Source organism: Bicyclus anynana, chromosome 24 (genome assembly GCF_947172395.1).
Source record: "Bicyclus anynana chromosome 24, ilBicAnyn1.1, whole genome shotgun sequence".
In the NCBI taxonomy this organism is placed as follows: Eukaryota; Metazoa; Arthropoda; class Insecta; order Lepidoptera; family Nymphalidae; genus Bicyclus; species Bicyclus anynana.
Genome location: NC_069106.1, coordinates 8503266 through 8520609, shown reverse-complemented (window position 1 = coordinate 8520609; position 17344 = coordinate 8503266). Strand labels below are relative to the sequence as shown.

At 35.9% G+C, this 17344-nt stretch overlaps 3 protein-coding genes across 5 annotated transcripts in view; 2 read left to right on the top strand and 1 right to left on the bottom strand.

The window, feature by feature from the left end:
* The window catches only part of LOC112055725 (actin-binding LIM protein 3), a 128105-nt gene extending 118294 nt beyond the window's left edge, over positions 1 to 9811 (top strand). For all 3 annotated transcript variants that reach the window (XM_052889116.1, XM_052889114.1, XM_052889115.1), the window contains exon 18: positions 625 to 9811. In XM_052889116.1, coding sequence (XP_052745076.1) covers positions 625 to 738 — 114 coding nt within the window. In that variant the 3' untranslated portion in view covers positions 739 to 9811. The remainder of the gene's footprint in view (positions 1 to 624) is intronic.
* Positions 9812 to 12005: 2194 nt separating this feature from the next.
* Positions 12006 to 14482, bottom strand: LOC128199468 (uncharacterized). Its single transcript, XM_052889108.1, has 3 exons — positions 14242 to 14482; positions 13481 to 13581; positions 12006 to 12915 (listed from the first exon to the last, which is right to left on the bottom strand). Exons 1-3 carry the CDS (start codon positions 14412 to 14414, stop codon positions 12866 to 12868), a joined length of 324 nt encoding a protein of 107 aa, XP_052745068.1. The 5' UTR covers positions 14415 to 14482; the 3' UTR covers positions 12006 to 12865.
* Positions 14483 to 16469: 1987 nt separating this feature from the next.
* Positions 16470 to 17344, top strand: part of LOC112056850 (mitoferrin-2) — a 70201-nt gene continuing 69326 nt past the window's right edge. The window contains exon 1 of the mRNA XM_052889107.1: positions 16470 to 16798. Within this exon, the coding sequence (XP_052745067.1) occupies positions 16682 to 16798 (117 nt within the window). The 5' untranslated portion in view covers positions 16470 to 16681. The remainder of the gene's footprint in view (positions 16799 to 17344) is intronic.

Sequence of the window (17344 nt, the reverse complement as noted above, 5' to 3'; positions counted from 1 at the left end):
TGGGGGAAGGGGAAAAGATGAAAAATTAAAAAAAAAAACCTTTTGCAAACTGCATTGTGTGCCTCAAATAAGCATATAGCTTGTAAAGAAAATCTCAAGTACATATTTTTATAATTCTTAAATAAATGGTTACCAAAAATAATCCAAGAAAATAAACGAAAAATAACCCCCTGGAAAGGAGATGGACCAAAATTATATGGAGCCTAGGATTAGTCATTGTACGTACCCTGGCGGAAATAAAAGAAGATATTTTTTTAACTAGTTTTGATTAAACAAATCTACGAATTTACTTTAATTCTTTGGATATAATATTCATTATCTCCCAAGAAATGCAACATTACCAAGGGTAATAATGGCGGATAGATGACGTTTTCAATGCAGTAAGCGATTTGACGTTTGCTGTCAATTGTCATGTCATAGTTGCTCTATGGGCGCCATCTTGTTGGAACTCAAAAACTTGGGTGTTATTTTATTTATTTCTTTTTATTTAGTTAAATTTATTCACTTTAATAAATTTTAATAAAATCCTTGTATTTTTTAAATTTTAATGGTACGGGGTACAAGAGTGGACATGAAATGGACTGAAAAGATTTTATACTAATAAGTTTTGTTTTGTGCCAACAGCGCCATCTGTCGGACGCGGAGTTCGAGGCGATCCTGCAGTTCGGGCGGCAGGAGTTCTACCGCCTGCCGCAGTGGCGCCGCAACGAGCTCAAGCGACGCGCGCGCCTCTTCTGAGCGCTCCGCGGACGTACACACGTACTCTGTTGCGTAAGCGTTTGTGTTTCACTGTACTGAGAACAGGGGAGGTGTGGAGTAGTTTATATTGATTTTTGTTTTTTTAATTTGTGTGGGACAGAAAACATTTACATATTCAGTCACTAAAGACTTAAATTACAGCTTAGCAATAAAGTGTAGAAACGGAACTAACTTTTTTCCCTCTTACAACACTGTTCAACTTGTCAGTTGTATAGTGTTGTTGATAAGTTGGTAAGGTTATATGTTTCTCGTATTCGTGTTGCCATATTGGCGATAGTGGCGCCTTTATTAATTTCTACTCGTTTTTGCCAGGTTACACCATGCAAAGGGGTTAATAAATAACTTATTCTAGAGTTTAAAAAAAAATGTCTTGACTTCTGAAGGTAGAATGAGAAAAAACAAACGTAAACAATGTTGTTTGCCTCAATAGGAACAATTAATGACGTCTGTTGAAAGATGTGTTTTTAATTGTGTTGTTATTAGAAACTTAGCTTATTGAATTTAAAAAATAATAACCAATTTTTTTTTATGGGAAATTATATAACTTTCTGAATGTAGTCATTGGGTTGCTTAAAGGATAGGTTCGCAAAAGGTAATCATTAAAGTTACTGTTGCCTTAAATATTTATTCCAGTGAAACTGGGTTCTTCTGTTAGATATTGACTATATATATATTTTTAAAACTACCCCCCAAAAACACTAAATATATTGAGTAGTGAAACAAAAATTCTTACGTAACAGAACGCCCCGCGCGATTTCGCCTGAAATTTTTTTTGCGATCTACTTGATGTAGATATTTTATTTATTTTTATATACTATTTTAAGCATATCTTAATTCCTTTGGAGTTTGCGATTTTTTTTTTACATTCAGTAAAAGCTGATTTTAAAATGATTAACTTTTTTACCGTGCAATACGAAAGTACCGATTATTTTATGACCTAAAGATGTTAGAAAGAGTACTATGTACTTTATATTATTATTTTTATTTATTTATTTTACTAAACGTTACAGTACGTTATCGTACACGGAATCGTAGTGGTACGAAAAACCGCATGGTGGTACTGCAAAATCGCATTGCACGGTGATATTAAGTTTGTTATACCTCTATAATTAATGATTCGATTGTACATAAAACTAAATTAAAATGTTGGTATAAAAATATCTTTATTTTGAACATAAACAGCATTTGATAAAAGTATGATTTGTAGATGCTAAATTAAAAAAATGTGTGCTACTTTAACTATCGCAAAAAATTAAAATACCTTAATTTTATTTTTTCTTGAATGTAAATGTTTTTAAGTTTAGTTTTATGTATGAACAATGTCTATGATTTATGGCATAAGCAAATATTATTATGTTCTTTAGATCGCGCAGGGCAAAACGACTTGTCTGTTCGTAGTGTAGCTTAAATATATCGATTAATTATTATTATTATTATTGATATTATAATAACTTTTCACATAATAAATATTTAAATTGTAAGTGCGGTGTGATTCTTGCTCGTGTATGTCTAAATATTACGGGAGTTCATAGAACTTCTTTTGTCGCTGGTAACTCGATTTGCGTAATTTATATTGTGACGTCACATGATCGATGTTTTTTTCTATCGAGTGTCGATGTCAGCGCGCGCTTCCAATGTCGGTAATTAATTTTTCGTATGTTTGAGAAAATGGTATATCAGTAGTCGATATTTGACATATTATATATTTGATAAATGAAAAGCCACCTGTAATAAGTAGATAAATTTTTACTTTTTTTTAATTATTTTTTTCTTTTGAAGTCTTTTTTTATCAATTGACTACTGCCGAATCAAGTCTCATTATCACCTATGGATGCTCTGGTGTCAGTTTCTGTTTTAAAAATCCAAGTTTTTTTTTTAAATTTTTTGTGATAAGTAGTAATTTATGTTAACGATGTTTTATTTTTAATTTTGTCATGAAAAGTAAGAAAAAACCATTTTTTGGACATTTTTGGAAACGCGCGGTGTCAAAATGTGGCCTATAGATAATATTTTGACTTATCATATTACGATGCCTTGTATGTATATTGTATAGGAGATGTAAGCGTGTGACCTTCGGTTACTTTAGTGAGAACCAAATATATTGATTATATTACTATATTACATAATATATGATGTAGGTAACATATTGCGTTAGATGTTTAGTTGGGCTGTAACTAAATTGACTAAACTATACCTTTGGTATAAGATTAGTTCACAATTTCACAATCGTAAATAAAACAAACCTTCATAGTTTTAAAGTCTTAAATTCAATACCGCTGATTTTCACTGCCTATCTTACAGCGATTTACAAACCTTAATCCCAGTATAATAAGGTATATTTTTCTATGATTTTAGTGTGAGCCTTAAAATATTTTCTATAGCAATAGTCGTGGAAGTGTGCACGAATTTAAACTTTATTCCTAATTAAATAAAGTTTATTTTGTACTGGGGGACAATCTTATACCGAAGGTAATAGAGGTGTTTTAGTTCTAAACATGCTCTGTCAAATTGTCTGTAAATAGATGCCATACGTGTTACATGTTACTTATGTGTCATTTAGGTAGGGTTGCCACTTTTATCGCACATTTTATAACTCTATAATTTTTTAAATTACTTTTTTTTTTATATTTTACCAATAAATTGAAAAATATTTTCTAATCATTACAAGATGTGAACTGATCTAACTGAAAGTAAACAGTAAATACGCATTTTTAATGAATGAAAAAAACGCAAAATTTTACAGCTAAACGAGTTGTAAAATTTATAAGAACTGCATATTTGTTATATATTTACCACCACTTTTTAACCAGAATACATATTTTGTATAAATAATTACAAACTATTTTGATCAAAAAACAGTAATCAGATCAGTAATTTTGGTAAAGTGTTGGTTATAAACAGTTTTGTTTCATTAATTACATATAAAAAATTGTGCTTCGCTGTGGCAACCCTAATTTTAGTAAATCCGAAATATTTTCCGTTCGAGGTAAAATATAAAATATTATATGACCTATCGCGTTCTTTCGACAGATTTTTAAATATTGTTGCAGTTTTTACTGTGCGGTGAAAATAAATACGTTAAGAGCCGGAAATACAAGAATTGAAGAGATTTTTATATTTTGAAATTCTGAAACGCATTTATTTGAGTTAAAACAACAATTATTCCACAGTGGTCACTGGAAAACTCACTTTTAAATGTTTTTTTTTTGACATGACAACGTCTTATGATTCGATAGAGCCGGCTACACACTCGAAAAAAGATGACGTCATGTGTCGTTCCCGCGCTCTAGGGTTGCCAACTTTTTTTACTAGAAATAAAGATTATTAATATTCTGGTCTTAGAAGATTATTAAACAGATTATTAATAAAAACGAACATTGAAAAAAGCAACCATTCCATCAGTCTTATGACGTTGTCACGTTCAATTATCATCAGTAAACCGACTACAGACAACCGATTTTTATTTTTATGTATATGACGAATGCATCGAATTGAAAAATAGCTTTTTTTTTTAATTGAACTAAAAATGGCTGATATTTCCCGGCTCTTAACATCCGGGTGCAAATCAGTTATAAATGAATATAAATATTAATTCTGGAATAGGTTTTATGTTTGAAATGAATAAATAATAATAATAATGTGTAGTTATTAAGTGATGCGTGTGTGTGCGTCAGCGCGAAGGTATGTGCGTGTGTGCGTGCGCGTGTACATGTTCCTAAGTTGTGAGTGTGTGTGTGAGATCGTATAGTTCTTGCGCTTTGGGGAAATAGTCACTATTGTAAGCACGTAGCGTTACTTCCTTGATTATAAAGTCCTGGGTTTGATACTCAACTCGACAAAATACAGATTTTTTTATCTGCTGAGACCACCGATCTCCTATTAAAAAGTGGATGCACAATTAGCGAAAAACGTCCACACTCAATGAGTGCTAAACACAACTTCTTGACACTCAATTCAAGTAGTCGCATTTGTAAATTCAACCTTATACTCGATCTTTAAGGTTGAATTTGTTTTGAATTTGAGATTTTATTGAATATTGGACTATATTTAAAGGTATTCTTTACCAATAATTCTAAAACTGCCAAAGCAAAATTGGCCAGTTTTTAAGTAAAATTTCTACATGATTGTGCGTCCTTTTATTATAAGAGGTCAATGGCTGAGACCTAGTCTCTCTATTAATAACAACGTATTGTCAAATGATTAACTATTTTAAACGACAGTTAAATGCACTGAAGGGTTAACTTGTTGAAGAACAAAATGGACGGAGCGAAAAGTGATAATTTGAAGTGATTGTTTCCTCAAAGCGAATAGAAGTATAGAAGTTGTTTTTAATTTTATTCACGCCAGATATTATTTCGGTTGCAATATGTTTTAGGGAAGTCTTTTATAAGTGTAGAATGATGCCAAAGTTGAAACTGCACTTTGCTACAAGCATTTGTCTTGCCTGCCCGTAAGACTTGATACATACTTATAGTCTAGATTTCGATAACAAACTTACATATATCGCTGGAAGGGATCCTGACTATAGTTTAGGGGAGTGTCTATGTCACCGTTAAGTTGTATAATACGTTAGTTTATAATCACTTGTGATATTATAATCTGCCGTCATATTGTGAACTGAAAATACTGATTACAATTTAACGTGTTATTTTTTGGTATATAATATATCGGAAGTGAAACTGTTAAATTGTCAATTAGGATAAATTTACCATAGAGTTGCAGAAATATCACAGCAGGCATAATAAAAATAGTAAAAAATTACAATGGACAAATCAAAGAAAAAAGAAAGAAAGAAGAAGTTATTTTCAGTTCACAATATGACGGCAGATTATAATATCACGAGTGAGGTCATAAACGTATTTTACAATCTAACTGTGACATTTATATAAAATAATGCTGACCTTTCGCTTTAAAAGTGTTTCTGTAATCATTTTATGTCACACAAAACAACAAGTTATCTAATAATTTGTAATGAATAACTGTTAAGTTAACTATTTATTTATATTGTTTATTGTTCCGAGAGTTGTTTTAATCAATTAGTGTTGGTCAGAAGCTGTCAGCTTGATACAGAAGGCAGTATTTCTTTAGACGGCACATATTGTGAAAAGGTTTCGTATTGTCAAGAGTTTCCTCACTCTGGAATCCCGGGCACCGGTCGGTTTTCGAATTTGTTTTTTGAAAGAAAGATATTTATGAACAATAAAAAAAACTTTTCTAAATATTTCTTTGGCAGTTTTAAATTTAAACAATGCTATCAATTTGTCATACATAGAAAGTGTCAGTTTCAACTTTGGCGACAAGAACTGTATAGAGGAGTCTATGAATATGAGTAAATGTAGTGATTATCGTAAATCCGGCGGCGCCTTCGACTGTACACTTTAGATAGCTTATGGACTCAGAGGCTGTCATAGCCAGACATGCCTTATTATATGAAGCCTGGCAGACTTCACACTCGTAGAGAATTGAGAAACACCTCTGGTATGCAGGTTTCCTCAAGATTTTTGTTCCTTCACCGTTTTAGACAAGTGATATTTAATTTCTCAACATGCATATATCTGGGATTAATTTAATTATAGTTGTCAAACGGACAGTTTTCTTAGGAATTTTCTATTTATTTGATGTATATTTCGTTAAGTGGTGCTGTCTAATTTATCTAATTAATACACATACACAATTACCGTCCTGAAAAGTTGGTGGAGTATGCCCCAGACCGGATTCGAACCTACAAATCGAAGGCAGAGGTCAAATCTCTAGTGCTCGCTTGCCTATACTCCTACTGCCCTTGAATTGCCTTGCAAAGCCACCAACTTCAACTAAAACTGCATACCTGGCTTTCGCTGGCTGGCGTTGCAATCACACCTGATGGTAAGTGATGATGCAAACTAAGATGGAAGTTTGCTAACTTGTTAGGAGGAGGATGACAATCCACACCCCTTTCGGTTTCTACACGACATCGTACCGAAAAGCTAAATGGCTTGGCGGTACGTCTTTGTCGGTAGAGTGGTAACTAGCCACGGCCGAAGCCTCCCACCAGCCAGACTTGGATTAAGAAAACCTCAATCGGTCCAGCCGGCCGTCGAAACTTGATGAGGCATGTCTGACTATAGCAGACTCTCGTTTCATTACGAACTATTCAAATTGTGCTGACTTCTACCATGTGATACATCGAACATACAAATATACTGTAGGTACATGTAGCATCCTTTTCTAATGAGTAATGAATAAAAGGGATACACGATGTAAGACTTGACGTCAACAGCGAGGTTGAAGATGCGACATTTTATATATGTACCCTCATATGTTCACATTGCAAATAGGTTGCCTAGTTAAATGGCGACCAAACACATTTTTCACACAAAATCTCGATCTTAGAACCTGATCAAAGGCAACCTAACACAGTCAAATTAAGCATAAAATAAGCTTTAATTTGACATATTAGACGGCTAAAGAACTGATGAGGGTTTATAAATAACATAACTTAACTGTTTATATCTGGCAACCCCACAGTATCGAACGGCGATGACGTCACGCCTTACGTCATCCATCCTATTTTATCATTCGACAACCAACACCGCCATATTTAAAAAGATTTTGAACGAAAATTAGTCTATGGTGTCTCTATTTTAGCCGTTAATGCCTCGTAGATAATGGTAGGGGTCAGTGATGAAATGCCTAAAAAATTGTTACCATTGACTTAACTAAAACTACAGGGCGTAAATTAAACTATCTAGTTGTGTTAAGAAACGTGACTTTAATGACAAATGAGTACATTATAGTTATAAAAAAATATACCATCGGACATGATGGGCACAAGTGATCCCGAATGTATGTATAAAATAATTGCCTATAAATATATAAAGAGAAAACATATTTTTTTTGTTCAATTGCATCGATCTCCTATTAAATAGTGGATGCACAATCAGCGACCAAAAAACGTCCCCGCTCAATGAGTGCCAAACAATCTTGGCACTCAATTCAAGTAGTCGCATTTGTAAATTTAACCTTAAATTGAATGAAAAATAAGGTTGAATTTGCTCTGAATTTGGGATTTTATTGAATAGCGGACTGTATTTAAAGATATAATAATTTACTTTACCAATAATTGTAAAACTGTCAAAGCAAAATTGGGCACTTTTTAAGTGAAATTTTCTATATGATTGTGTGTCCTTTTTTTGTAGGAAGTCAATGTTCATTTGCGAATACGCTCCTAAACTACTGAACCGATTTTAACCATTAACATTATTGATGAGTAACATAAAGTATAGGGTAACGAGAACTACACACAAACCGCAGAGCGTTTTTGTAGTGTATGTGACCATGGATTTCAGTTCTCTATGACAATGTAGGATGTAGCTCCGTTCTATCATGTTCCGTGGTCTATGGTCGTCATTTCATCTGAAAGTGTAGAGGACTCATTATACCAATTTTATGTCACGTTCTTAACTATAACTTGCATCAATTCGGGGCTTGATTCTTTACCAACCGTCTTCAATAACGTATCTGTTATTAGCAAACGACCGATAGATATATTTATAGACTATAGATTGGCAATTTCGTTCGATGGTTCGCGCGGGCCGGGTGGCGTGTAGCGATGAATGAAAAGCCTACGACTGATGCACATGCAACATTCGTCTTTCCCCCCGTCGCCCGCAAATCATGGGAGTGTCATCAACGAACGTGCCAGCCTATAGTTTATTGAAAACAACTGTAAGGGCCCCCGCATACAGACAACAATATTGTTAATAAAGTAGAGTAAGATTGGCTGTAGTTGTATGTATGGAACGAATACTGTAATATTACTTTATTTATTGTCTGTATTATGGCGTGTGTGGGGGACCTAACACAATGACGAAATTAATTTCAGACGTCATTTTGACATATCTCGTCACAAAATCATATCGAGCCCTATTGCACCTTGTCAGTTGTCACCAACCTTCGTAGAGCAGGCTTTCTACGCCGGTGGAATTGTTTTTTTTTTAATTTTTAAAATATTATGATAGGTATATTTATGTGCTATTTAAAATTATTAAAATTTAATATAATACGACAAAAGTTTAATGGATATATTACGATAGATAGCTGGTGTACTTGGAATGTAAATTTTACACGATTTTTACTTAAGAGCTTCTCGCGACTTCGGCCTTCGGTGTTTGTCGTAGAGAGACGAATATTTTTGTCGCTTCACTGACTATATTTTTCGTGTCGTGTCGTGACGTATCAGAACGAAATAGACTTTCATACATTTAGTATGGTAGAATATCAACATCATCAGAAGGCTTCATTAATCAAATAATAAATAATCAGACGGTATATCGCTGCCAAACAATTGAAGGAAGAACCATAATGGCGCCGAGTATCTATGTGTGAGTGTGAAGTGTATTGCCAGATTTAGTAAATGAATGGCTCCGATTTTTAGTTCGGAAGACGGCGTCTGGATTTTTTATATCGTCTATGGTGTCGACAGATCGACACGACAGATAAATATAATTCCACTATAATGCGTTGTTTAAAACAATCAGAGTAACAGTCACTTGTGTATCTAGATCATTTGAATTGAACAATCCATGGTGATACAACAAATTGTTGAATTCCAAACGATCTAACGCTAAACTACCGAGCTTTAATCAGTTTATAGTTCTAATGAGTGCTTAGAATCTTCGATTTAAAAGAAAACTTTATACAGGCTGCTCCGCAGTATTTCATATAACTTCAAGGTGTGGACAAGTCTACTTATAGGAGCCGAACTGCATAACTATACATAAATAGCACCCTGTACATAAAAAAAAAATATTTATTAAATATAAAAAAAATATTTAACAAGACATAGTTGAATCTACGCACTGACTAGAACTAAATTAATGGTCGGATTGATCCTGCATTCGCTTTTCGCATTTGAATCGGCAAAAATATTCGTCACAATATTTATTTAATTTGCGTTGGTGTAATGATGACAGCTTGTAATGAGTAATTTTAAGTAAGAATTTGAAATTTGTCGCCGATGCAGCTGTGTAATATGTGCTATTATGCATATTATAAATACTATGTTTTATTAGTTTGTGTTGTTTTTTTTTAATGTGACTGTCTTATTTATTTATATCCGAACCGACAATTTGCATGATAATAATACAATTAATTGAGCATAGGAATATCCTTATTAATTGATTATGAAACACGGCTAAAACTCACGTGATATTACGTCGGAGTATGCCCGACTAGTTTCGAACCCATACGGGGCCCTTAGTCATGAGCTGGTTCTTGCATCGCGGCACGATCCAAACTGTTTGGATTGAAAATTGAAAATCAGTTTGGATCGTGCCGCGATGCAAGAACCAGCTCATGACTAAGGGCCCCGTATGGGTTCGAAACTAGTCGGGCATACTCCGACGTAATATCACGTGAGTTTTAGCCGTGTTTCATAATCAATTAATATGAATAACACTCACGATAGGAATATCCTTATTGCAAGCCCTGAAAATTTCTAATTACCTCCCTCTCCCGCCCCTAACGCTCCTCTGTCGCCTTACCAATTGTCCAGGGCTGTCACTTTAAAACATTAATAAAAGCAATTTTGGACAAATACAATTCTGACTGTCAAATATCTCCAAATATTTTTTTTACTTTATTTTGTCCGCTGTCAGGAAACTTGATTGTTTCGATGCATTTTAGTAAAGAAAAGTTCATCAGCCGTTCGTTTTTCCTTTTTTTGTACATTTTGAAATACAGAATACCAATTTGAAAAGTCTGACGTCTTTGGACCTTTTATTATTGGCAATGCATTTAATCTCAGATTATGCTGCATCGTTTGTACCTTGAATTGCGGTTTCTTTTCAGTCGCAGAATCTTATACAACTGTCACTTTGACAGCGCCGATTATTTCAGCATTACGGGTTCGGGCTAGTCTCATTTGCTGTTATCTTCCAGAATTAGCAGAATTAGAGGGGTTAGGCCAATAATCCACCACGCTGGCCCAATGCGGATTGGCAGACTTCACACACGCAGAGAATTAAGAAAATTCTCTGGTATGCAGGTTTGCTCACGATGATTTTTACTTCACCGTTTGAGACACGTGATGTTTAATTTCTTAAAACGCACACAACTGAAAAGTTGGAGGTGCCCCGGACCGGATTCAAACACACAACATCCGGAATCCACTGGGCAATCACGGCAAGGCATTTGCTGTTATACCTACTTGTATTGTCTATATAATCTCTCAAGAAGTATGCATCTTGACATGGTTGAACTTTTCTTCGAAATGCAACAATTGTCTACCGACTATGATCGTCATTTTACCAAAATGAGACTAATTTCAAATAGGTAGCTATTTTTAAGTAGGAAAGTAATATTCTTTACTGGACAAGATTTTTTTTCTGACCATTTTATGTAATTATTTTCTTTAGAAATATAGAAATTTATGAGAATTATCTCTAAAAGTTTATAGTAAAATATACTATAATATTATATTCTTAGGCGATTGATACTACAGGTACCTAATTGAAAAAAAATTAATGCTACATTAAAAAGTAAATATAACGGCGGCAGACAACGATGAATTAAAGTTTTGTTAACGAAAACTGCTTAAGCAGTTTTGCAAGTCGCTGAATGTAGAAAAAAGATACAGCATATCCCTGTGGTTTAACATATATACAGGGTGCTCGGGAGTATTTGACTAGAGTTATGTCAAATACTCCGAGTTTTAAGGAAAATTAATAAAAAATGTAAAAGGAACATGATTGAGTTCTAAAGTGTAACAAAGAGTAAAAAATATTTCTTTTGTAAAAAGATCATAAGTTATCACGTCCTTATATTAGAACCTAGTCAAACTTATTAATTGATAAATATCATGAAGTAGCTTACTAGTGAAGGAGTGTTAGTTGCAATATCTTCTCGGTATCGACAGTCACTACGATTATGTGTTTTAAAATGCAAGGATAGATAAAAGCGTGTGGTTACATGGATAGTAGGAATTATTTGAATTACTTTGTATGAAAACAGGTTTTTTTTTTTCAGTTAAAAAAATTGTTATGCAGTTCGGCTCCTATAAGTGTACTTGTCAACACCTTGAAGTTATGGGAAAGACTCCCGAGCATTCTGTACATTGTTCTGTGCGAAGCGGAGGTTGCGCGTTCGTCGTCATCAACCCATATTCGGCTCACTGCTGAGCTCGAGTCTCCTCTCAGAATGAGAGGGGTTAGGCCAATAGTCCACCACGCTGGCCCAATGCGGATTGGCAGACTTCACACACGCAGAAAATTAAGATAATTCTCTGGTATGCAGGTTTCCTCACGATGTTTTCCTTCACCGATTGAGACACGTGATATTTAATTTCTTAAAATGCACACAACTGAAAAGTTGTGGTTGCGCGTTGCAAATAGGTAAATAAATATTTTGTCAGCGGAGTTTCAAATGAAGACTATATGCTTATGAGTAATAAAAATTGCATTTCCAACTAATATGTGTTATTTCATTTCAAAAACCTTTATTGTAATAGGTAGGTATATAGTACAAGTTGAATTTTCAAACGACAATCATTTTTGTATTTAAGTAGGTATAGGCCCTGGCAAGTAAATTGGACCAATATGACAGTTGTCTGCGAAGATACAGTTATAAACAAAAGTGTTAGACGTGTGCTCCTGGTTGCCTGGTACAATAAAGATGTCAAATAATAGATTTTCTACGCGATTGTAGTTTCTCTCACTGTATGTCGCTAATACTCGAAAATGTTCAACATGCAGGTCGCGTACTAGGTATTCCTACCTATACCGTCGTGTATACAAGTTAACCCTTGACTACATTCTCACCTGATGGTAAGTGATGATGCAGTCTAAGATAGAAGCATACTAACTTGTTAGGAGGAGGATGAAAATTCACATGCCTTTTCGGTTTCTACACGACATCATACCAGAACACTAAATCGCTTGGCGGTACGTCTTTGCTGGTAAGGTGGTAACTAGCCACGGCCTCCCACCAGCCAGACCTGGACCAATTAAGAAGATCTAAATCGGCCCAGACGGGGATCGAACCCAGGACTGTACTGGAGCAGTTGGATATGAAAATGTGTTACTGCGCATAGCTCAACTTGCAGGCCGAGTACTATACCTACCTATTACTACGGGTAGAGTTTATCGCAGAACCCCTCGTGTACTGGAGCAGTAGCGGCTGAAAAAAAAGTATAAATAATTCAACTTTCCTTAAAAGACATATAAGAAATACTTAAAAGAAGAATGGTGGAATGGACCTCGCACTTGAAATCTTAGTGTTAGTTGAAAACCCCCCCACCAGGTGGACTGACAACATCAAGCGAGTCGCAGGGATTTGCTGGATGCAGGTGACTCAGTATCGTGATGTTTGGAAGTCCCTACAAAATGCCTATGTCCTGCAGTGGACGTCCATCGGCTGATATGATGATGATATAGTCCGAGATCCGTAGAACGGTATAAAACAGCTGGTTAGTAACAACTTTTAATAACCTCGTTATTGATACAAGTTGGGAGGGTAGTTTATTATATATATTAGTGCTGGAATGGCGACCCCGCACTAGAAAGCGCAGTGTTGGTCGACACGCCCCACCTGGTGGACTGACGACATGAAGCGATTCGCTGGATGCAATCGGCTCAGTATCGTGATGTTTGGAAGTCCCTACAAAAGGCCTATGTCCTGCAGTGGACGTCCATCGGCTGATGTGATGATGATGGTAAATAATAATAAAGCTTGACCAACGCACAGTTCTTGTACGGCATCACCTCGTTGGTGTCGGTGCAGTGCTGGCGCAGCAAGCCACACACCGACTCGAATGCTATCCCGAATGTACATACGATGTCTGACCTGAAACAAAATAACTTTAATCGACGCACCTACTTCTTGAATCAATGATTTTTCTTGTATTTCATTTTTTTAATATCTAAATATATAAAACTCAAACGTGACTGATTGACATAGTGATCTATCAACGCACAGCCCAATTCACTGGACGGATCGGGCTGCAGGTAGATTTATGACGTAGGCATCGCCTAAGAAAGGTTTTTGAAAAATTCTACCCCTAAGGGGATAAAATAGAGGATGAAAGTTTTTTTTCATATATAGCCCCCGGGGCTATATATGAAAAATCGATTTTTAAGGAGTAAACTCCAATAAACTAAACAAAAGGAACCCCATTTTTTTCCTGATTGTATAAGTGCCGTGGAATCCACAATGAGACCTCAGCGGCGTCAACTTTGGGGGGGCTTAGGCACGCGATCATTGGCGTATCTAGGATTATTTCCTAGGGTGGGCCTGGCCCCCTACATCAAGTATATTAGTATCTTAATATAATTCCATATCGGTAACCCAGATCCTAGGGTGGGCACAGGGCCATTCTAGGGTGGGCACGGGTCACAAAGCCCCCCCGCTATATACGGAGATGCACGCGAGCGCAGAAGCATCACCCGATGGCGTCCGAAGGCAGAAGCAGTAGAGATGGGCGGACTCTCTACTCGTCAGACTCACTTGATATTCTCCCAGCAGTTGAGCAGTTCCTTGACGCACTCGGAGTGGTCGAAGGTGCCGCGGTGAAACACGCCAAGAGACATGTTCTTATAGTGGAGCTTCACATTCTCGTGGTACTGGCCGAGCGAGCTCTGGATACACGCTTCAAGTGTACAACAAACAAGGAAATACATATACTCAGAGGCACAATTATCCAGCCACTTTAATATACACGCATCATATTAAAGTGGGCGGATAACTATGCCTCTGTGTGTATAATGCTAGCTCGTGCGGATTATTTTGACACTTGGCTCGAATGATGTTTGTACTGTTCGTTTGCTGGTTCTTGGTACCAAGATGTCGAGTTAATGCGCACGAGTTGTATGTTTTTTTTTTTTTATTCTTTACAAGTTAGCCCTTGACTACAATCTCACCTGATGTTAAGTGATGATGCAGTCTAAGATGGAAGTGGGCTAACTTGTTTGGAGGAGGATGAAAATCCACACCCCTTTTGGTTTCTACACGGCATAGTACTGGAACGCTAAATCGCTTGGCGGTACGTCTTTGCCGGTAGGGTGGTAACTAGCCACGGCCGAAGCCTCCCACCAGCCAGACCTGGACAAATTAAGAAAATCTCAATCTGTCCAGCCGCGGATCGAACCCAGGACCTCCGTCTTGTATATCCACCGCGTATACCACTGCGCCACGGAGGCCGTCAAAATGTTATGTTTTACTGTTTTTACAACCACAGGTCTCCTTTTTTTAAAGGAATGCTTAGGGGAGCTTAAACTCGCTTCACTGCACCAATGCGAGTTCGCGGGGATATAGGTGTTAATGTTACATTAGTATACCACCATCAGCAAATAATTTGACTAAAAAATCGGTTGTCTGTAAAGTCGGTTTACTGACGATAGTTGAACGTGACAACGTCATAAGAAAATACTGATGGAATGGTTGCATTTTTTAAAAGAAAATGTTTGTTTTTCTAGAATACTGTTTAATAATCTTCATAAACCAGAATATACTTTATTTCTTGTAAAAAAAGTTGGTAACCCTAGAGCAAGGGAACGACGCATGACGTCATCTTTTTCAAGTGTGCAGTCGGCTCCATCGAATTATATGACGTTGTCACGTCAAAAACTCAGTATTCCATGACTTGACTCAGGATCTCGTGATAAGAAATCATGGTTTTACTCTGGACCAGTGAGGCAGACAAAGTACAAATGGCTTACCGTAGAGAAAATAAACTCCAACAAATACTTGGAGCCCCGAAAGTATTTTCATTGTTTGAAAAAGGAAACCCTGATTGGTGCGAAACTATTGCTATCTGAGACGTTAGTTCTGTTGTTAATGAAGAAATGCTGATAAATCCACATTTCTCATTAGACATGGTAATTAAAAAAAACAACTTTGATTTACAAGTCCCATTATGATAAAAAGACTCCTTTGTATATTTCATTTGATGGTATTGTACCGGAACGGCAAATATTGCACGTAACACGTTTGTGTGCTATGGCAACAGTGCCCTGTGCTGATTGAACCAGACTATCTGACCATTGAACTAAACAGACTTGAACTAACTTAGATGAATATAAATTTAATACATTTCTTTATAAAGATTAACTACCTACGATTCCAACCCCGAACCCATAGCCCGAACCTCTCCGATGTAAACTAGACTCCTTTTCAAGAAAGAAGTCCCGCGGTTAAAACCTGAACTAAAATTGACAGCGCCATACACAAAAACAGCAAGACCGCCATAGTAATGCCAATGAGGGCCAGTAGGTCATTAGCACCGCGTCTGGGAAACTTCTTTCATGAAAAGGACTTTACACGTACAGCCTGTGCGGAATAACTTGACTCGAATGATGTTTGTTTGGTTGTGTTTCGTCTTGATAGCCAAGTGTCAAGTTAATGCGCACGAGTTTTAAGTTGTAAACTATATTTTCCAACTGGGATAACCGCCAAAGCACCAAGATGTCCTTTTTGAATTTCGTGTGTATTAAAATACAGAGCAACCACCAAGTACGTAGGAACAGGCTCGAAAAGGCAAGAACCCAGAGTCATAAACAATGAAAATACTACAAGTAAGCTCCTCTGTCTACCACTTTAAACATGCATCGTGTCAAAGCACCAAAGCACTCAGTCTAGGCAATAGACAAGAAAAAATATTATCTGTGTATTAACGTCTTTAATAATTTTTTTTGTAAGAGCAATACAAACGAAGTATCTGTCAATTTATTTTTAACAACTTGTAACCCCATTGTAGAACTGCCGCGCGTGCTGATCACATCGCATTTTTACGAAATCAATTTTTGATTGTTAGTTCCAAATTTTGGATGTTTGTGACGGAAATAGTGTAGTGAAAATGACATTGATAAATTGGTAGACAGTAAAATTTAACAGTCGTAGTCGTATTTGTGTTTATTTCGTGATAAGTGTGTAGTATTTTGTGAGTATTATGAACTTTGAGGACTATGAAACCCTCCCGACCCAAAGCTCCCTCACACACATGACCGCTGGAGCCATAGCGGGGGTCATGGAGCATTGCGTAATGTATCCACTGGATTCCGTGAAGGTGAGCAGACCCTGACTGGTTTAATTCTCCGGGCCTCTTTTTGACAACTTAACCTAGACACCCAGTGATATCTGTCGTCTGCAGTTACGCCACTTGGTTATATAAAAACCTTTCTACTCATTCCATCTGACGATTCTCTTTCAATTGCCCAACTCATTTCAAACCCACTGTAGTTAATTTATAATACCAATTTTACAAATTACAGACTATGTTTACGATATTTTGTTAATTGAATTCATTACGCGGAATTAGAACTTATTAAGAAATTTTGTTCATATTATTGATTATTTGAGTCTTTTTGTACGAGTAAAAAAATAAATTTCGTTAAAAAAAATCATTTTACCAAAATGTCATTTTAATTTATGTACATGTCAAATGCAATAATTACAATGCTGTGCTATTAAATGTAATTATCTTTGTTTTCCTTGTAATGCATGTATAATAGTGAACACAATAAGTAGACAGATCAAATTTTGTTGTTGTTTTTATTGATGAGTCTGTAACCTTGAGACTAAATTGATGTGTTATCAATGAAATGGACTGTTT